Source organism: Podarcis cretensis (genome assembly GCF_951804945.1).
Source record: "Podarcis cretensis genome assembly, chromosome: 1".
In the NCBI taxonomy this organism is placed as follows: Eukaryota; Metazoa; Chordata; class Lepidosauria; order Squamata; family Lacertidae; genus Podarcis; species Podarcis cretensis.
In genome coordinates this window covers 62,085,814-62,109,061 of record NC_137170.1, presented here as the reverse complement: position 1 = coordinate 62,109,061, position 23,248 = coordinate 62,085,814, and the positions used below count along the sequence as shown (strand labels likewise).

Below are 23,248 nucleotides of genomic sequence, written 5' to 3'. Positions count from 1 at the left end.
AATTACAGTTGATCATACTGTCAATGACTGTATGGACAAAGGGCAGAGAAATCAATCCACACAGTACAGACAGCTTCAGTGTCTGCAACAACATGGACCCCAAAAACTGTCCCAAGTATATCATTCTGTCAAGATTTGCAATCAATTTTAATCAATGTTTACATCTATTTCTTTTAAGAGATTTCCAAGTACACCAACAAGTTGAGATGAGTGTCAACCAAAAAAAACACCAAAGAGTAGGTTTGTTCATTCATTCATATTTTAATTAGAGGACATGAAACAAAAGAAAAGATTATTGTGACTATATGGTTAAATTCAGTTCTAATGCTAAACCATGGTCTCCTTCTGGGCCCCCATGTTCCCTCTCCCCTTGCCTCCTGAACAGAAAGAGTTCAGAAGCCTTTGCCCCCCTTTCAACATGGCTTGTCACTTCATCTGAACCAGGAACCATAGTTTGACGCTAACCATGGTTAGTTTCAACAAACCAGCTCCACAACCCATGATCTGACGTTGGCTTATTTTGAAACATACTATTAATCATGTTTAACCGCAATCCCTGATTCAGATGAAATGACTAGTGGAAGAACCTGGGAGATGGTCAGGCTTATTCACATTGCACAAAGCCATAGTTTACCGTCCCTTTCAAACATTACCCTTCTGTGGCCTGAATCATATGTAAAAGTAAAATTTTACTAATTATGAATTTTAAGTCCATTACATGGTATGAGCATATTTTTTAACTCCAGGATGCCTCTCTCCCTGAAAATGCAAGGCAGAGTCAAATTTCAAATTACTTCCCAGGGAGTAGGAGCTTCCCGAATTGAAGTGACATCACTCCACAACTTTACTACAAAACTAACAACAACAACAAATAGCATGTAAAATCAGTATGACTGAGAAAAAGAAGAGAGCACAATACCTATACTTACACTTGCACAATTTGCAGCACTGGCCTGTTAAATGGACCGGAAGGCGATCTGGCGAACAGTTCAATGGTGGGCATGCCATTCGCCGGCACTCCACTACTCCATTCTGTAAAATAATAGAAAAATAGGATTAAAACACCTGTATAAAGAAGGGTTAGCCAACATGGTGCTCTCTAGATGTTGTGGACTACAACTCCCCTCATCTTTGGCAATTGACCACGCTGGCTAGATCTGATGGGAGCTAGAAGTTTGAAAAGCTCTGCAGGGTACCACATTGGCTATCTTTGGTATAAAGTAATGTATATTTTAGGGGGCGGGAAACATTCTGAACTTGTGGAAAAAATAATTAGCTTAAATATGAATATTTGGATAAGCTATACTGCAACTACAATTTCACCATTCTGAAGCAACCATAATCATATCCAGCTGCTACCTATGTGAACATCTATTAAATTTCAGATATAAATTATTTCCCTTATTCCACCAATCACTAAGTGGGTTAGACAATAGAAGCCATCTACCCATTTTTACAAATACAAAATAACACCTTCACAGTCTCTGTCAATCATCTTCATTTTAACAAACAGTTTTCTATTTTCTTGGGCAAACAAAACCTCTCTTCTGATAGTTATCAAATAATTTCAACAGTACAAGATTTACATACTTTTGTTCCTCTGATGTTGAAAATCATAAATACCACGAACACAATATACATGTTGTTGTCATGCAAAATGCAACTCGTGCATACAATTAAGATAATGTCTCCTTTCCCACAAACTTCGGTAATACAATTCTAAATTGTACACAGGAAAACCAAAATGTTCAGTAAAAAACATAGCCATCTAAATACAGGAAAGAAACTGCTTTTAGGCAGGTATCATTTTTGATTCCCTCCCCATACTCTGTACATAATGCTACGCATAATGCCAATAACTAACTCTCCAAGTTGACATTATGTACAACAAACTTATACTGAATTGTAATGAGTCATCTTACCCCCATATATAAGTTAGAAGTTTCTTACTTTGCAAGTACAATTCCTGCAGTGATCATCTTCAACCCATGAGTCTTTGTCTCGATAGATCACTCCATTTACTTGACATGTCTTCTCACAGTGACAGTTTTCCAACTGACTAAGCCTCATTTCTGCATAATTTAGCTATAAATGAAAGTTACTTGATTTAATTCCTGGAATTCATGCACATGGGTTCATACAAAGGAAAATAAAAGCACAGCTTAGTGATTTTCAGAGGAATTAGGTTTTATCATACTGACAAAATCACATGAAAACAGCATGACTTTAAGCATGACTTCTAATCTGTTAACTGGCAATCAAAGTAACACCATGTCTGCAACACATAATTATTAACTTTTTAAATAATAACTATTATGTCTATAAATAACAACCTATCTATTTAGAACTTTAGTGTCCAATTCTTGGCTCTCTATTCTGGAAAATGTTAAGAACTGGAAAAGTTCAAAATGCTATGATCTGTATTCCAAATCCACTAGTCAAACCCGTAACATGAAGCTCATAGATGTAGCTCTTTCCCTGGTTCCCATCTGGCTTCCTGGAATTTATCAATATGCAGGATATGCAGCAGAATAAGGTTTGAATAGAATGCCATGGAGAGATAGACTGGGGAAGTCCCAAGGGAAGTGACTTGTAATGGATAATACATGATATATAAAATTATGCATGTCATGAAGTAAATGGATAGCAAAAAGTTTTTCGCCCTCTCTTATAGTGCTGGAACTCCAGGGCATACAATGCAGCTGAGTGTTCGAAGATTTAGCACAGACAAAATGAAGCACCTTTTCATACAGCATATAGTGACTAAAGAATTCGCTCCATCAAGCTGCAGTAATGGTAACTGACTCAGATGGCATTAAAAGAAGATTAGACAAATTCATGGAGAATAAGGTTTTCAATGGCTACTAGGGATGATGGCTATGTTCCACTGCCAGAGGCAGTATGCTGCTGAATACCAGTTGCTGAGAATTGCAAGCAGTGTTCTCAGGTCCTGTTTGTGGGTTTTGCATAGGTATTTGAGAATGGGAAATTGGACTAGATGGGACTCTGGCCTGATCCATTGCTTTTCTAATGTTAAAACACTTCCCCACCCCTTCCTGTCTGAAGCATATTATTCAGGCAAACTCTGCATTCATTCACAACATACCACACATCCAACAGTAAATACGTACACTTCTGAAAGGAGCCATAATTCAGACCAGATGCAGGGCCTTTCCACTTCCAGCGTATGTTTTGAACATTTTCAGCACATAAAGGGACATGATGGGTATTACATAGAAAGGGTATTTTGTGCAAGAAGGTTGCACGCTGCATAAGCAGCTTGGCCTCTGGATAAATATAGGAAGAGCACATTGCTAACACCTGTGCTCTCAAAACCATTGCAAGTATTCTAGAAATACTTCCATAATTCCAGAAATAAATGAAACAACACCTACCCCTATAAAAGCAAAGGCAAGGATAAAGTCCAGCACACTTTTGCTTTCAATTAGAAGGTTTGTCCGGGATGTTGGTGGGGGGGAATTTTGGTGGATTTTGGATATGTTGCTTAGCTTACTTTTAATAATAATGGGTTGTCACTGGCTATAACCCAATGGTGCATGTAGGACACTGTGGGGTTTTGAATATAGCAGATTATGCTTTCTGTCATGTAGGATAGAATGGTTTTGCAGGTGAATTAACTGTCAAAAGGAGAGGTGGTAGTCGTTAGGACATGCAGCATTAGAAAAAACAAGATAATTCATGGAGGAAAAGACTTATCATGTATTTGATCTCATGTTTGGAAGCCAATTGCATTTGAAACTGAACAGCAGATACTTCTGTTGCAGATGCAGGATTCATACATGGGACAACAGGCTTGGCCAACTCTTCAGTCTCTGTCTTCCTACTTGCCATGGTGGCAAGGGGAGGTGCAGTGCAAATTCCATAGTAATAAATCATAGTAGTCTTCCTTATTGAAATAATTTGATCCTAAACACTCCAGGAGCAAAGTAGCAATCTTTAGGCCTTTAATCAGATTGAGTACTCAATTGTTGAAAGACCAAATCTATGTCAATAAAAGTAATCTGAGGCTATTTGTACTTATGGGTACAGAAAGAGGGGCTTCTTCACCTTTTTTATATTCTTAAAAAGAAAAAAAGTCTACTTAAAGGGAGTAAAGGGGGGATTTAAGGGTGAAAAAGAGAAGGCAAACCACATAATTTCATCATTAAATACATAATCTAGTAGCAATGTACAATAGTGATTTGTTTCGTGCCACGACTTCAGTGTCACATTTCAGCCTTGAAAAATAACCAGCAAATATCAAAAAATGAGACACTGAGCATGAGACACTCATCATAAAGTCACAACAACCTGATCACACAGGTGTGCAATTAGGAACGAAGGCTTCAAGCTTTGACATGACAACTGATATGTGTCATTTTAGAACTGAACCACTAAGTTTCTATTTAGCAATAAATAAAATGAGCAATTTTGCATTCTTATTGCCTTTCTCTGACAATTAAACAAACAAGTGTGACATGTTCTCACTGGTCTATGAATGCAACAAAATACTAAATTTATGTACTGCAAAAGGCAATGAAACAGCAGCTCCTGGTAATATGGAATATGAAGGTAAAGAGCATTCCACTTGTAGGGGTGCTTGTAACCTTCAGAATGTTAATTATGTATTATCTAGAATAAAAAAATATATCAGCAAGAAAAATATAATTAACTTCAGCAAGGACAAGTCACTCAATGCACTATGTAATTGGCACCTACTAAGACCGCCAGCATGTCTCAGAATAATTATCTCACTTTCCAGAAGTAAAATGAACTGAAATTTAATATTTTTCTTTCTCCAAGTGATCAAGTCCAAAGCATGCTGATTAAGACAGTAGAATTAAAACATGAAGATGCAAGATCAGAAAGGAAAGCGTAAAAAGTATTGGGACATTAAACAGGGGTATACTCGGGGGGGCGGGAATCACTGTAGAATGTACTGCCTTGTGCAGTTTTCATATAAACCAAAACCAAAAATTAATAAACAATGCAATGGCACTTTTAAGTTCCATTAATTTAAAAAGGTCAAAAGTTCATGCTTACTCAGAAGTAAGTTTCATTTTGTTCAATAGGACTTACTCCCAGGAAAGGCATTATAGGACTGCAGCCTATCAGCACTGGTCCACTGAAATCCGCAGGGCTTAAGAGGGCTTATCTTGACTACTGGTAGAACTCCAATCCCAATGACCTCCATTTCTCATCATCATGCTATCTCATGCAAAAAACCCCCCAATATTATGTAAGAACTGAAGGGTTAGATATAGAACAGGTTATTAACAATAACTGGAAGGGTACAGATTTTTATGTGATTTATTTCTATGAAGGGAAACGAATGACATAGGAAACAACCATGTTTGACAACTATGCATCAGGTTAGATAAGTACTTGTGCCTATCTTGTTTTCTTATTCCATTAGGCAAGCCTCAGCATCAGCATTCAACCACAATTCAAACAAAAAGGAAAAATACATTCTTTGTGGATCAGTAACTTATTCTTAGGGACGCAGGTGGCGCTGTGGGTTAAAGCCTCAGCGCCTAGGGCTTGCCGATCGAAAGGTCGGCGGTTCGAATCCCTGCGGCGGGGTGCGCTCCCGCTGCTCGGTCCCAGCGCCTGCCAACCTAGCAGTTCGAAAGCACCTCCGGGTGCAAGTAGATAAATAGGGACCGCTTACCAGCGGGAAGGTAAACGGCGTTTCCGTGCGCGGCTCTGGCTCTGGCCAGAGCAGCGATGTCACGCTGGCCACGTGACCCGGAAGTGTCTCCGGACAGCGCTGGCCCCTGGCCTCTTGAGTGAGATGGGCGCACAACCCCAGAGTCTGTCAAGACTGGCCCGTACGGGCAGGGGTACCTTTACCTTTACCTTTAACTTATTCTTCCATTTATAGCATGAATTAAGTCCTTGACATAATGATATATAAACTGGAAAAAGATGAGAAATATGTACATGGTTGCCCAAATATGGGAAGCAAATGACAACTTGGATGTAAAACTGGGAACAAAGGTCAGGTACCTACTTTTGCTGTCATTTTAGCCAGAAGTTCTTGCAAATCCATAATTCCTTGAACCAGGCTTAAGAAGTCACTGCAGGTTGGACAGGCTCAATAAAGGAAGGAAGGAAAACCGCAGATAAAAACCATATTATACAAAACAAACTACCATATGCTTAACTCACTAGCTATTGATTCTAGCATTTGTAATACAAATATTACAAAGATTGTAAGAAAATGAAAACATATGGACATTTTAATAGAAAATAAAATTAATAATTTAAATTGGGTTGTCTCGCACATATATGACGTATTATTGGAAATATTGGAATCTTATAGTAACAGAAGAGCACGGGCGGAAGGGTGGTATCCCACAGTCTGCAATTCAGTCCAGTTTTCTCTGGCTTATAAGCAATGCAGCCATCAGAATGCTGAACAGACAAATCTGAACTGATCTGGTGTGATGACAGTAATGTGTAGCCTAGTTCAATGCAAACTGGAAAATGGGGGTCCAGAATTTGTTGGCTTTTCCAATGAAACTGTCATCTAGGTCACTTATAAGATCAGTTTAAATGAACAGAAAATAAATATGCACAGTCAAATATATGAAGGAGTAAAACAGTTATATCTATAACTCCCCAGCCTGCTTTTACTGAGAAAAGTTGGCAAAACATTGTCTTAGTTGTTGAACTACAAAGTGGTACTTCTCAGGAAGAATGTAACATTGTTGCGCAACAAATGAATAGGCACTACAAAACACTCATTTTTGTTAAAAGTATTTTTGTAAACTTAATTTTAAATATATATACTTAAAAGTGCTACTTACTGCGATTCAGATTAGGGCATTGTGTTATATATCCATTAGGCATGAAGATGACTTTCACATCTTGAATGATACCCTTTGTAACAGAAGAGATAGCTGGTAATATAGATTATAGTCATACAATTAAAATTGTACAAAATAATTTACAAGTTATGTCTTGATAAGGCATAGCAAATTAATACAATACATACATACATATTGATTTACAAATTAAAATCATATGAACTTTTTAAAAAGATACCACTAAATTGGTAAATATATAATTTCTTTCTTCAATTAAAAAAACCATAGCTTTTGATTTTTTAAAAAAATTCTTAGGTAGGTTTTTATGATTCAAGAGTAAGTGAAGTTAAGTACTCTCATAGGCCAGAAGATAACATTTAACATCAACTAACCAAAGTTATGCACTTTTAAGAGCCAACTGTACTGGTCACTTTACACACTAGCTTAAATATTTCCTGTTGAATTTAAAACAACCCAAAGTACTTAACTTTCATTTGACTTCATTCACTATTTATCAATTTCATATTAAAAAATGAGAACAAAATACTACAATGTTGTAGGTTCATACTGCTTGATCTAACAAAACCGGTTGACAAAATATTTACAGATTTTAAAAATAGAAATAATGTTAATATTATTGATTTGGGGAATAAAGTTTTAGAGCCCATTCTGGAACCTCATGGTAAAACATAAGAAGTAAGAACTGTTCTGGCAAGTAAAAAATTCTGAACACAAAGCCTGGTCAGCCACAGACCTTATGATTTTCACTTTATATGAAAAGTTTAGTTAATTTGTATTTCACTTAACTATTTTTACCATGCCCTTCAAATAATATTCCTAGGGCACTAAGTAAAGATCCAAACTCAACACCACAGTCCAGGGTGTGGCTAAGAATGCTTAAGTCTCACTATTTTCAATGGCACATAAACTAAAAGCATATGGTGAATTGTAGTCAGTCACACACAAACACATACACAAAGACGAGCAATGAAAACCCTATGAACGAAAACCTTTGAAAGGTCTATTAGAGAGCAAATGCCAATGGAACTATTCTAGTCTGAAGCCACTTTCACAAGGTGACTTATTCATAGTACAATGATTCCAGAGAAAGGTTTCTCCACCCCTCTTCCACTGATTAGCCTCAGTGTGATGTGATGCTTTACTCAGATTAAATCTGCACCTTAAAATCAAATGCTGAGGTCTTCAGTCATTGGACATGTCGACATATGTGAACAGGATAACAAAAAAGGCTAAGACCCTTCGCATTCAAATAAATTTTGATAGACATGCATGCTGTAATGATGTACTGGAGAAGCACATAAAGTGTACTGAAAACACCCACCCACACACCACTTTATGTAGAAAAGTAAGTTTACAGTCAAGGTTATCCTTTGATAATCAAAATATTGGTTTCATCAGAAATTGAAGCCATTATTTCAGCTGGAGTACAACAGAAAAATGGATGCTACTGAGCAGATAGAAGACATCATATCCTGCTCGGAATAGTGAGCTCCTGCTATAAATAAAATATAGTGCTCCAAGATTTGCAGATGCAGCAACATTTAACATTTATGCGCTCGTTGTCTCAGATAGCAAAAAGGTAATCAGCAAGCAGCTCTTCCTGCTTGTTATTTCAAGATCAAATATTAATTGGAAATATTAATGAAAATAACTATCCAGAACATTTATTAACCTTTTCATCTATGAGAATGATGAAGTCATATGAGTAATGAGAGGAGACAGTGTCAGTTGGTAGGGATAACCTCCAAAGCAATCCGTAATATGATTCTGAAAATGAATGCTACTGAACAATGTATTAAAACTACAGACACATGGATGTCTAAGGGCAATGTTTAAATACATATAAATAAAACCCAAACCCTTGCCCTAATACAACATGGATATCTGTGTATGTAGCTGATGTAAAGTCATATCTGGGTGGGCATCTCAATCTACACTGAAATGCTCATCTAGGCAGTATGTACAAGGCTTCACTGACATCGTGGCCTGAGGAGTCCAAGTTAAAGCAAGCCTAATTAATAACCACTGAGCACACCAGGCGTGCATCACAACCAAACTGTTTCACCTCACTTTACTGAGATTTATTCTGCCTTTGCTTAACATTAAGCACCTGTTGACTTTTTCCACGGGTGTATAGCCTTACTCAGTGCTATTTTTCTGGAAAAAGGTATTGAAACTCACCATGTCCGCCTCCCTTGTTCTCTTACAATGGCAATGGTGCCCACCTGAGAGGTGCTGGAACAGAGTTCCAGCAAGTTCTGGCTGAAAAAAGCCCTATTTGCTACATAAATGAATACAGTGGATGCTTGGGTTGCAAACGTGATCCACGCAGGATGCACGTTTGCAACCCGCAGCATTCGCAACCCACAGCGGCATGTCTGCACATGCACAAAGCGCGTTTTAGTGCTTCTGTGCATGCACGACCACCAAAACCCAGAAGTAACCCGTTTCAGCGGGTCCGTAACCTGAAAAAACACAACCTGAAGCGTCTGTAACCCGAGGTATGACTGTAAATGTTAAAAATATACCTATCACAAATGCTCCCACCACCATTTGCTTGTTTGTTAAGCACTAATCTTGAATTTTTTAAGCATTTTCAGCTGGGAGAGGGTGGTAGCAACACGCAGCCTAGCTAATGTCAGTTTTTTGTGCGCTGTTTCTAAGCCTTGAACTATATGCTTTAAAAGGTATGTTCTTTTTATTATGCATGCCAATAGCTTATTTATACACATGTATCATTTTCATTCACTTCCAGGTTTTAGATGCCGCCATGGTAATGATGATGATGATGATGATGATGATGATGATGATGATGATAACATCTGGCTGGGTTTTCCCAAACACTCTGGGCGGTTTCCAGCAAAATGGCAAAATACAATAATTCATCAAATATTAAAAGCTTCCCTAAACAGGTATACAACTACCAGAACCTGTTTTCAAGATGACTAGTCAAATATAAATAAAGGGCTTTTTTGTCAGGAAATGTCAAGCTGCAGTGTGTACTCTGCCTTTGACTTCAATGGATTATGACAGCGACAGCTATAGCACTACCTCCAGTTACATCCACTGACACGACCAGCTAGCATCCCATATTGCAACAGCTGCTGTGTCAGGGCCTTATGTCAGAGAAGGTACTGCACAGATTATAGGAATTGTGGATATTGTCTTGTATTTGCAATAATATTACATATCATTGTAAAAATCTTGTTATGAAAATTCACCTCCATAAAAGAGAAGAGAAGAGCATTTTCGGGGGCAAGAGTAAGGTTGACAGAAATGACATACTGCTAGAAGGAAGCACGGACATACGAGAAAAGGCATGGTGAGCATTAAGCGAGGGGGAAGTGTCAGGTCCCTTGACTTTTTGTGCTTTAGTACAGAATTACAATTCGCCATATGCCAGTCCACTTGTGGAAGCAGCTGAGTGACACACAACAATTCCCTTCTGCTACTGTGGCATCTAAGGGTCAGTTATATGGCATTCCATTGCATGACTGTTTTCGTCAACAGTTGCTGTTGCTGTTTTTGACCAAAGCAGCTAAGGGAAGCTGCCACATTAAGTGGAAAATCATGAAGAGGAGACTTCTGCCCCCTCATCTCTGCTTCCAACACCTGAGGTGACAAGATTATTATTCAATTAATCAATCATTACATGCCCTTCACTCTAAGGTCCCAAGGCATGTTACAGCATTAAAGCTCAATATTGGAAACACTTTAAAACAACTTGGAACTTCTTTCTACTTGTTCATTATCACCAGCATTGCTAGATGGACCCTTATAATAAAACAGTTAAAAATACAGTAGGATCCATAATTAATATATTTCATACAATCAGTGACAAAACTATTGATGCAGGCTCAGAAATATCCCAGTTTATAAATATGTACTCAGGATGGATAACTAAAAACTGATGTGTCTCTAGTGCTCTAATGCAAAGAGTGTGTCATACAGGTTTGGACCTAACACGCACAGTGAGTATAACTTCAGAGAGAAAGGCAAGGATGAAGATGTGAGAACTGGAACAGAATCATCCGCCTTCTTGGTTACATTTCTCCCTTGCTTCTTTTAAGTAAGGTGCTTCAAATACTTTTAACATGATATATGATTTATCTTTGGGGTGCCTCTTCACTCTAATTCAGTCTTTCTCAAACTTGGGTCCTCTGCTGTTGTTGGATTACAACTCCCATCAGCCCTTATTAGCATGACCAGTGGTCAGGGATGATGGGAATTGTAGTCCAACAACATCTGGGGACCTAAGTTTGAGAAACACTGCTCTAATTTCTTTGTTTTCCTACTCTGGCATACAAGTACTACACTACTACTCTGCAATACTCAAAAAGATACCCTATTCAAAAAAATTCTTCCCCATCTACAAGAATTATTCATAAGATTGTGTTGTGGAAGAGGCAAAAACAGAATGCTCATATTTCATGGTATTGTAGAGTTGGAAGGGACCCCAAGGGTCATCTAGTTGAACCCCTTGAAAAGCAGGAATCCTGCCCACAGTCATCCATAGGTGGGCTCAAACCACCAACCTTCTGGTTAACAGCCAAATACACTGACTTATTTCACCAACTTTCTTTACGCTTTCCTAACTCATTTTACCATTCGTCTTCCTAAAATGTTCTGCAACATGCAGAACAATCTCACCTCCCCCTAACTTGAACCACATTAATGTTACCTAGGCATTTGCTGGACCTGTTTTGGGGATGCAGAGCTCTATCAAATATGAGGGGTAGCTGTGAGATTTTCCTTTACAGTGTCAGATCTTTTTTTTTTCTTTTTAACAAAAAGCACTGAAAATTAAAAGGAATAAGACAGGAAGTCACCATCATATGGGGTGGGGTGTCCCCTAAGAACACATGAGCTACATTCAGACATGAGGGGAGATGGCTTTTTCACCTGCCTTGCCCCAGCCCCAGGAGTCTTTATAAGAGGCCTGCTCTCCTCCAGAGGAAGAACTGAGGGGAGAGAGACTTTTTGCAGGCAATGGCTTTTCCACCTGCCTTGCCCCACCCTCCAGCCCCAGGAGCCTTTCCCAGACCATGACTTTGAGAACAGCAGAAGCAGCTGGGAAGAGAGGAATTCAGAGATAGTTTGTAAAAATAATTTTGTAAATTGTGTGTCCTTGTTTCTCAATTTGATCCTTTTTTATGGTTTTGTACGTTTTGTGGTATTTTATGCATTGTGCTTTGCTGCTAGATTAGTAATACTTTATTGCAATTGATGACCGTAAACTGTTTAAATTATTATTCGCTGATGTTTAATTTTACTGTTTACTATTGGATTCTAATGGATTGTTGAATATTGCTTCATTTGATATAAGCTGTTTATTTTAAAGTTATTGTGACTTTTTATATAGGATCTGATTTTTACTATTAATGTTTGATGTTTTATAATTTTTACGGGTGTTGGAAGCCACCCAGAGTGGCTGGGGCAACCCAGCCAGATAGGTGGGGTATAAATAAAAAATTGTTGTTGTTGTTGTTAGTTTATTCGGTTAGTTTTACTGCTTATAATGCTAACACTTCTGTTCCAATTTCTAGTGTTCCTTTTACACTACAGTACCTGTTGTGTTATGGCACTGTGGCTTTTTGATCAATATACTGCCATGTCGCACTAAATTTTAAACAGCAGGAAAGAACTGTATGCCAGGATACTGCCCCAAATTTCATCAAGTGGAATTGCAGTGCAAAACTCCCGTGATTTTCCAAGCTAAGATGCTTGTAAACAGAGTTTTTCTGGAACATGGAAACAAGCACTAAATTTCCACTAGATTTCCAGAATTGATTTTTACACTGTGTGAAAGACAATATAAAATGAAGAACTTATCAGGTAAGGCTACATCAGGAAAACATAGTAGGTGTAAAAGGAAAGAGAAGATTGCGTCTCCAAGTGTGTATTAATGCTACAATTTTAGAGTTTTGCCATTAAGAAGAAAAGCAGAAGATGAACTGAAAACATATTAGCGAAGTATGCCGTTACACTCCTAATAGATTTGAAATAGCTATTATCAGTATAATGCTGATAATAATATTCAGTGCTTTTTAGACACAATTGCTAGCACAATTCCTCTGCAGATACATTCTTTTTTTAACATTCTTATTTCCCTTCAGATCTTTGTTTACCCTGAGCAAAATAGGGTTTGTATATGCTAAAACACTGAAACAAATTGCTTTCAAAAGAAAAAGGGGGTCCTGCTGAGTATGTAAATAGAAGGACAAGGGATATGTGTGCTTATAAACTATCAAAATCATAGGCTTTTGCATTGGGTAACAACAAGAATAAAGTGTAAAGCTTATAAAACTCACAAGCAAGCTTAAAAATACAGCCAATTATGTAGTTGTGCCCTGCAGACAGTTAGTAAAATATTCAGGCATCCATAGAGCAAAGAAAGGCACATGTCGACTTGCATTATGATCAATAAAAACTGGCAGCTCATTATCATATCATTAGCTATCCTGCTGTTTCCAAAGCGTTAATGTGTAGAAATATTAATTTATAAATGCATAATATCCCTCAGTTCTTAGACTCTGGCTGTCTGTATCAAAAAAGAATTAAAGATGGGCAAAACCAATATAACTATTACTACTCCCCCTGTTCCTTTTTTGCTATATACCCATAAACATATGTTTACCATCTGCAGAATTATGGGAAGCAGCTGAGGTTAAAAAACCAACAGCTGTAGAATAAAATAATGCCATCAATTTCACTTCACGGTGACAGCTCAGCTGTTAGATGGAGAAATAAAGTCCAGGTAAGAAGGCATTTCTCCACCTTAATTTAAATGGGGAGTGGGTGGACAAAAGAGATACAAAAATTATCAGCATTATATTAAAACCTGCTGCAGTATTCTTACCCATTGCAACCTCCCTTGCACCCCAAAACCAGCTGGGTAATGTGGGTGGGGGGCCTTTACACATACAGCTGGATGAGAAAGGCATTGGCATCTGCTTCAAACTGCAATGCTGGTGGCACATTTGCTGGTGCCTGGGAGTGGGAGCCATAGATGCATGAGTGCCAGAATTCATTATTAGCCAGTGGGCCCAACAAGCCAAACAATGCACAAGTTTGCAGGAGCAGTAGCAGGAGAAAATAGGAGGATGGTGAGAGAGGCTTCCTAATGTTTTGTTTTACATATTACCCTCTCTTCTTTGGTCCACTGCATGGGGGGGGTAAAGGCTCCAGCAGAGTTCAGCCAGGATCAGACTTTAGGAAAGCTTCCTGCAGCCACAGAAGGCTACAAGTCCCACCCCCATCCCCAAAACACCTACTTATCTCTTATTTGTTAGAAGAGTACATTGAGGTTGATGTTAATGCCCGCCTAGCTCTGTTGGAAGCTGCGGAAAAGGAAAGGGGAATTTAGAGAGTAGGGGAGCAAAGAAACTGAGGATGTTTTTGATTTTGCTACTTGTCTTTCTGTAGTAGAGAAGATTTTGGCCAAACCTAGCTTAGCAACAGAACCAACACCATCTCCCATGAAGCAAGCAGAACTGAGAAGTTGAGAAGACCAGCTAGGATGACCAATGCTATGGGATAGGGTAGTAAACCCCAAAGTTTTGGATCCCATGTAGGGAACTAGACAGCACCATTCTGGACTTCACTCCCCAAAGTTTTAGACTGAATGTCAGTTCCAGTACAAAACAAAAAATTCCTTCCAGTAGCACCTTAAAGACCAACTAAGTTAGTTCTAGGTATGAGCTTTCGTGTGCATGCACACTTCTTCAGATACACACATGCATGCACACGAAAGCTCATACCTAGAACTAACTTAGTTGGTCTTTAAGGTGCTACTGGAAGTAATTTTTTGTTTTGACTATGGCAGACCAACACGGCTACCTATCTGTAACTAGTTCCAGTACAGTAGTTCACTGTCCATGAGCCAGCAGCAAGCAAGGCTTTTCCCCTATGCCAGGTTCAGCTGAGTAGGCCATGAAGCTATCCACCAGATGCACTAGAATAAACCTGATATGGGATATAATTCAGTTCCCTTGTTGACTCGTCCATATGTGGAGACAGCCAAGCTGCTAAGAAATTATCTCCTTCTAGCCTTCTCCTTTTTGGGAAAGGGCCATATGTTTACATATTTTGTTTCAGGAGTTAGAGACTAAAGATAAGGAAAAACTGAATGAGAAGGATAAGCAGAAGGTCAGGAAGTAGCAAGTGGGATGAAAGGTTATCAGGCCTGCCCACACATATGAGGATAGTAAGTAGTTCCGGTGCAGCCGTGTGAACTCCAGCCCAAACCCAATATATAGAAAGCAAGGCAGGGTGGTACATAACCTATACATCTTTTAATAACAACAATACACCTCTGATTACAGAGAGCATATGATGTATCATTACTGATTCCATGCTCTGACATAAAGATTCACATTTCTTATTCCCTTTAAGTTGATCCAAAACAAGTTACAAAGGAAAAGTTGCACAGAATGAGTGTAAACTGAATTCATGTGTTCAGAAATTTTCACTCCATGTAGCTGATCCACATGCATGTTGAACTATGAAATGGCAGTGTTGCTATGAAAACACCAATGATCGGATGTTGTAAAAGGCAAAGGATGAATGTATCACATTTCTGTTAACTCATTTGGTTCCATTTTTCAGGCTTACCTTAAAGAAGCCATGTTTCCTGTTACGTTGTCCAAGCCACAGATTGCTTCCTGGAGTCAGATTTGTTTCTGGAGGGTCTATAACACGTTCATAAATCCTGTGAAGCAAAGTGCTACTATTAGCCAAATACTTTTTTATTAGAATTTTAACAAAAATTAAAAATTAAAACTCATTGATAAACTACACACAGTGAGACTTATACAAGCTGCTATCCAAGGCTCAACATAACAACATATATCACATTTCTTAATTTTCAAATGAAAAAAGAAAGAGAGAAATAGAGATTTCAGATATAGATAAAATAAAGCATCACCGCATGAGAATTACAGATACTGTACATGCAAGTAAGCAGAGATAGCCCATAACCAATGCATTCATTTACAAGGAAACTGGGCCATAACAACTATTACAATATATTTAATAATAATAATATATATATTTTTAATTTATACCCTGCCCATCTGGTTGGGTTGCCCCAGGCACTCTGGCAGGCTTCCAACACACATCATCATCATCATCATCAAGAAACATTAAACATTAACAATCAGATCCTATATAAAAAGTTACAAGAACTTTAAAATAAACAACTTATATCAAATAAAGCAATATTCAATAATCCTTTAGAATCTAATAGTAAACAGTAAAATTAAACATCAGCAAATAATAATTAAACAGTTTACACTTATCAATTACAGAAAATAATTACTAATCTATAATCAATAAAATGCATATATATTTAATATATTCATAGCAATTGTAGAAAGCTATTCATCAAAGAGTGGTTGTTAGAGAAAGGATAATGATTGTCATACACAATACTTGACAAAGTAGGTTTTTCTGAACATTTCAAAACACCAAGAGTAGGGAAGAGTGGTTATTATATTTGCAATTGGAGGAACTTCAAATATAATGATTTGAATCTTTATTCTCGAACCATGGCTTCTGCTAGCATCATACAATATGATTTGGCCTTCCAAATGTACACAAGCATCCATAATCTGGCAATGCTTGTCTACCTGTCTTACATCTATTCAACATTCAGTTTTTTAATTTCATAAATTTACACACAACTCCAAAGTTCAGCAGCCTTTTAAGGTGGAGCAAAAGCCACAGATGTGTTTTTTCAATGGTTTATAAATTTAGCAGATAAACAGCAATCCACAGTGAACACAACTTTAATTCATAGTTTGGCAGCTATGCAAGCTCCAGTTTGTAAATTGTCATAGTGTCAGACATTAAAGAAAAAATGCCTTGGCTTTACAAACCAGGGGTTACCATACCATCTGAAAGATTTAAAATCATGGGGGGTAGGAAGCATGTGTATATGAATTCAACAGTGTTTGGTTTAGTTTATGGTTGCCATTTTGTTGTTAATGGTGTTAATATTGTTTTATAGATGATGTTGTAGTACTTCATGAATTGTATCATATGGCTTTTGTTGTAATTGTGCTGTTTAGCTTATTGTTAGTTGTTTTGTTAATAGTGTTTTATAAACTGTAATTGTTTTGCTGATGTGTTGTTAATTATTCTATATAATTTATGTTGCATTTGTGATGTTCTATTATGTTATTGTTTGTAATCTGCTTTGCTACTCATTTGAATGAAAAGTGGCATAAAAATATAACAATCAATCAAATCAAATCACCAAGGTCATTTGAGACTCCAGTGACAAGACTGGATCCAGGAGCATCCCCAAGCTATGGACCTCTTCCTTCCAGGGGAGTGCAATACCATCCAGAACAGGCTATTTTCCCTACATTCCCCTATATTCTACTACAAATCTCATGACAGTTCCCTGTGGTTTCATATACCGGTAGTTGTTAAATAGCATGGGGACAACCCTGCAGGACACTACAAGACAATTGCCATGGTGCCAAACAACAGCATCCCATAACTACATTCTGGAAACAGTAATGGACATAGGGTCAGAACCACTGAAGCAGTAGTAGTAGTAGTAGTAGTAGTAGTAGTAGTAGTAGTAATGTACCACCATTCATTCGTAGATCACAGATACCATGGTCAACAGTATTGAAAGGTACAAAGAGATCAAGCAGAATGAACAGAATCACTCCTCCCCACCAAATGTCATCAACCAGGGTAAACAAGGAAGTTTTATGCCATGGTGGGGTCTGAAACCAACCTGGATTCTTCAAGTGTGCCTCAAGTCTTACCATCACCACCCACTCAAGCACCTGGCCCAAAAAGGAATAATTGCGTCTCTGCAATAGTTGTTTAATGCTTCTCAGTCCATGTAGGTCTTCTTAAGAAGGGGATGCCACACCATCTCCTTCAAAATGGATGGTATTTCCCCCTCCTCCAGTGAAACTAATCACATCCTGGACCTACCCAGTCAACCCCCATGGGTAGCTCTAAGAAAACAAGATGGGAAAGTGTCAAGAGGGTAGGTGGTTGGTGACACTTCTTCAAGCAGCTTCTCCACATCCTCAGGCCATAATCCAGTACAGATGGATCAGACAGTGCTCAGGATACCCTTGAACTTGATCCAACTGTAGCAGATTCCTACTTTGTCCAAATCTGAGCAATATTGTCCTTAAAGTGCCTCACAGAATTGTTACAGGAGGTCAGCAAGGGTATTGAAGCAATGCTCTCAGATAACAAAAACCCATTTACCATTCAGTAAAGCTCTGCCAGACATCAGCATTTTTCACTGATAATGTGTACATGTATAAGAAATTGATGAAAGGCACTGCAATCATATTTTTAAATTAACACGAGCTACAGTTTCGAAAGCAAACTATGAGCCAACACAATCCATTTCAGCTTTATGAATTTACACTCAATCTAGCTTTCCAACCTGTTCAAGCCTGGCCTTACTAAATGTAATCACTGGGTTTGTGTTGTAGCTTGCTATTTGTCTGGAAACACATACATTTCAAGAAACGTAAATTACCTATAATTTTTATGAAACCTTAAAAAGAAAATCAACACATAGCTGTGACAAGCCAAGTAGACAGCAGTATATAGTCTTCCAAACTGATATTGACCAGGGCAGATAAAAGCAGATACAGTGATGTATGGTATAATTTTTTAAAAATCATTTAAACTTTTGGCTTAGGAGCATTCAATGAACTCAAGAGAGTACCGTAATTCCTATAATTATGGGGAGGAACAGCTTACCTGCATTGTAATTACAATCAATTCTAATTCTTCAGAATACTGAGGCAAAAAGCATATTCAAAGTTGGAATCATTAATACTGCAGTAATTTTCTTTTCTTTTGCTAGATAATACCCTTTCATAGGTCCCCTTAAACTAATTTACCTCTTTGAGCAATAAAACAATTTTCCATTCTCTAAGCATATATTTTGGAGATCACTGACACTGTGGAAGTATTATTTATTATCTCTATCAACATTTTAAAGAATAAACACCTCCACTCTTCAGCATCAAATTCAAAATTAAACCTCTACTCAAATACTGTTTTAGGAAACTAGGGCTCTCATCTTCTATACATTTAGCTAGGGGTAAGTTCCTTTGAATTCAACAATTCGTAAAACCTTTGACATACTCATTAAGAAAGCAAATCACTGAATAACACACTCACATTAGAGATTTTTCTTTACCTAAATGGTATTAGTAGAAAGTATGTAGCCTTTTAAAAACATTGGTCATTATTCAATGAGGAATTCCATCTTTTGTTAACCACTAAAAGCCCCAAAGCTTAAAACAAAGGAATGTACCGCTATCCACAACACTCCTTACAAGGGAGTATTGGATTTTTATTTATTTGACCGAGTAGGGCTCTGAAGGGACTGCACAATATCTGTCTTCAATGACACAAAAGAATGAATTTTTCAATGTAAAAGCACACAAATCGACATGTATTATACTGCAGCTCAATAGTACAATATAAGGAAGACAAATGAGATACAGGCCCAAATGGTTTGTTTCAGGCCTTGGTGGGAATTTAACGAAGAACTACCCTTTATGGAAGAAGGTTGTAACAACCCCTCTTTCCTGCATATTTTGAGAATACTGCATTCATTAGATAGAGGGTAAATGGCAAAGGACTCTCTTCATTTTTCTTCAATTGTTATCCTGGTCTAATTACACTTGTGAAGCCTCTATTTACCTTCTCCTTCAGTCATCCATTCAGATTAAATACAGAGGGCTTACTGTGCCTTTTCTCCATATAAGTGGTTTTTAGGATGCTTGCATGTCCACCCCCACACCACACATTACTAGAGTGCATGTTCTGATATTAAAAAGTTCTGTCATTAACAGTTTTGACTAGTCAGTTTCTAGTCAGATATTTTGTTGATTGTAACAGGGTTCCTGGTTCAGTATGTTGACTTGCTAATAATAAAATAGCCTACTGAAAACAACAGAATGTCTTCACACTCCATAAGTGGAATATGTACAAGTTACACAATAAAAAGTATGTACTCATGTGCATCAAAAAGTAATGTACGACTGAATAACCATCCATTGGTTGGTTGGTTGGTTGGTTGGTTGGTTGACAAAAGGTATATGCCACTTTGTTGTAATCAAATCTCTATGTAATTTACAAGAAATATTAAAATTATCAATAAAACCAGTTTAAAACAAAATAATTAAAATTAACAGTAAAATAGATTAAAACACATTGTCAGAGCTGCCTCCAGGTCCCAGCTCACAGAGGACCAACGCTAGGCTGTAGTTATGTACAAAAGTCTTTATTGAGATTCAGTCTCCATTTTAAAGCCGCAACGTGCAGCTCTACGTCCCGACCTTAGACCGGCGAAGTCCTGTCTGAGTCTCCTCCCCCTCTACACCAGTTTAAGACTCTCGCTTTGCTCCACCTCTTCCTAAGTTCCTTTCTCCTCTGGGCCCTCCTGCCCGCTAGGGTCTCATCCTTCCTGGACTCCTCTGACGCTGACCCTGACGATTCTTGCCCCTCCTTCCGGCGGGCTTTAGGACCTGGTTCCCTATCCGGGCTACCTTCTGTGCCGCTCGCCTGTACCTTTGAACTTGGCGCGCGCGCCCAGCCTGCAACTTTCCTCTTAACCGTTAACTCGCTCTCCGATGGAGGCGTGGTCAACCCTGACTCATCTTCTCTCGCTGGTGGTGCATATGTGGGCTCTGACACCTGGGACTCCTCCCCCCCACTACGCTCTGGTGGGGAAGCTGGTCCTAATTTCCAACTGCTGCTCTGGGAGTCCCCGCTGGCCCCTTGCTTCTGGGGTGTCCCCCTTGGGTCGCCCCTTGCCCTGCCCATCGGCGCCCCCTTCTGTGAATCTTCCGATTCGCTGGAGAGGCTCATGGAATCTATCGGGCTGCTGTCATATTCTCCTACGCTGCCCTCGGATTGCTCCCCCTCGCTTTCCATCTCCTCTCCTCCCTGCGCTCCCGCTGAGTCCCTGACACACATCAACAATATTTTTGATCTGGATTGGAGAGAGGGCATTTAAATAGTGCTTAGAGGGTCCTCCCCACTTACGCAATTTTCACTTGTGTATGTGGAGTGCCAGAACGTAAACTCAAATAAGTGGGGAGTCACCTGTAATTGTAGCAGCACTTTTCCCAGTTGTTACAGTCAAAGGTCCTCTTGCAGACAATCACCTAGTTCAATTCCATAAAATGTCATACTTCAGCAGGCGAGCTCATCTTTTGTGTTGAAGAGAACCCAAATTCAAACTCTATGATATGTTTTCTCTCTGTGTGTATCCTTTTTTTAAAAAAGGATAATGGGTAAAAAAAGTTGGGGGAAATCTCTGCCGGGATCTGTCAGGACTGGGAAAGATTTTTGCAGTGGTCTGCCTACTTCAATATAAAGAAGCTTCATAAGTAATATTTGTCCACACAAATTCATATACAGAAGTAGTCAGAACTGACCATGTGCACAAATTATTTATGGATTTTAAAAACTGCCATATCAAAATATAATTGATCTTCAAGTTTTACGTGTGCGCACACAGAGACATTCAGTGTGTAAAAAAAGAAAGAAAAGAAGTTCCATAAGTTAACATTTCCAGAATCTCTTAACAGCTTGACTTTTTATGCAAATATTACCTTGTGAGAGATTAAAACTCTGGTCCAGAAGTAACAGATTGCCTCACTCAAGTTGTTTGAGTTAGCAGTTAATGGATGCAATCCTTATTTGCATAGAAACTCTTCCAAACTGTGACGATATATGGCAGTATTTCTTCTGCCACATATATGTAATTAATGTAAGGTGGGGGTTCACAATGAGGTATATTTTTCTGTATGGTATAAAAGGTAAAGGTAAAGGTACCCCTGCCCGTACGGGCCAGTCTTGACAGACTCTGGGGTTGTGCGCCCATCTCACTTAAGAGGCCAGGGGCCAGCGCTGTCCGGAGACACTTCCGGGTCACGTGGCCAGCGTGACATCGCTGCTCTGGCGAGCCAGAGCCGCACACGGAAACGCCATTTACCTTCCCGCTGGTAAGCGGTCCCTATTTATCTACTTGCACCCGGAGGTTGGCAGGCGCTGGGACCGAGCAGCGGGAGCTCACCCCGCCGCAGGGATTCGAACCGCCGACCTTTCGATCGGCAAGCCCTAGGCGCTGAGGCTTTAACCCACAGCGCCACCTACATGTGCTGATTCTGGAACCTGGATTAAACAGCAAGAACACAGAGTTAGAGGTTTGACAAGTATCTCTTCTCATTCTCACTCCCATACACTGGTCCCATACACTCCAAACAGTGGTCACTTGTCTCAGATGGGATAATCACCATGATTATGGCACACACTTCTCATGCACTTCTCTCTGCTCTGACAAGTCTAATAGCATTTGTCAGGAAAAGATCCTGGCTTCTGATTTATCCACTTATGGACAGGACTAGAAGTATACAAATAACAACTAGAAAAATAGCAAACAGATTACAACAGAGATTCATGCACCACAGAGATTCTTATAGAATTCCAGCTTCAATATGGTTATAATCCTAATAAAAAGTTTCTAATGAAAAACTTTCAAAACTACTGACCAGTCAGGTTAACACTAGTACCAGGAAAGGTCCTAGAACAGATAATTAAACAGTTGGTCAGTGAACACTTAGAAAAGGATGATGTGATTATTAAAACCCAGCATGTTTTCTCAAAAACAAGTCATGGCAAACGAATCTCATTTCTTCTTTTGATGGTGTTGCAAGCTTGGTGGATCAGCTGAATGCTGTAGGCGAAGTGTATATTGATTTCAGTAAGACTTTTGACAAAGTCCGCCATGATATTCTTGCAGAGAAGCTGGTAAAATGTGATCTGGATGAGGCAACTGTTATGTGGATTTGTAGCTGTCTGGCTGACCAAATCCAAAGAGTGCTGCAGGGCTCTGTCCTGGGCCCATTGTTGTTAAACATCTTTATAAACAACTTGAATGAAGGATTTGAGGGGATGCTCATCAAATTTGCAGATGAAACCAAACAGGGAGGGGTAGGTAACGCCACAGAAGACAGAATTAGGATTCAAAATGACCATGACAGATTTGAGCACTGGGCCAAAACTGACAAAATGACTTTCAATAGAGACAAATGTAAAGTTGGGCACTTAGGCAGGCATAACCAGCTGCACAAATATAAAAGGTTATATGATCATCTGTCATTTGTGCTTTAGTTGAGATTCCTGCATTGCAGAGGCTAAGACTAGATTACTCTCAGGGTCCCTTCCAACTCTACAATTCCATGATTCTGCATATGAATGAAATCCTGAAGAATGCCTTCCAAAACAGAGGCTAAAAATATAGTAACGTTGCTTGAATCTGAAGAAATGGCTCAAAGAAATATTAACTCCTTTGGGTTGTAATTCTCCCCTATTCAGTTCTAAGTATGTGGTTTTAATTGCGT

At 38.7% G+C, this 23,248-nt stretch overlaps 1 protein-coding gene across 4 annotated transcripts in view; it reads right to left on the bottom strand.

Moving 5' to 3' along the window:
* NELL1 (neural EGFL like 1) overlaps nucleotides 1-23,248 on the bottom strand; it is a 372,071-nt gene that overhangs the window by 250,586 nt on the left and 98,237 nt on the right. For all 4 annotated transcript variants that reach the window (XM_079966358.1, XM_079966357.1, XM_079966360.1 and 1 more), the window contains exons 5-9: nucleotides 15,447-15,543; nucleotides 6,813-6,885; nucleotides 6,014-6,096; nucleotides 1,951-2,085; nucleotides 930-1,032 (exon numbers count right to left, since the gene is read on the bottom strand). In XM_079966358.1, coding sequence (XP_079822484.1) covers nucleotides 930-1,032; nucleotides 1,951-2,085; nucleotides 6,014-6,096; nucleotides 6,813-6,885; nucleotides 15,447-15,543 — 491 coding nt within the window. The remainder of the gene's footprint in view (nucleotides 1-929; nucleotides 1,033-1,950; nucleotides 2,086-6,013; nucleotides 6,097-6,812; nucleotides 6,886-15,446; nucleotides 15,544-23,248) is intronic.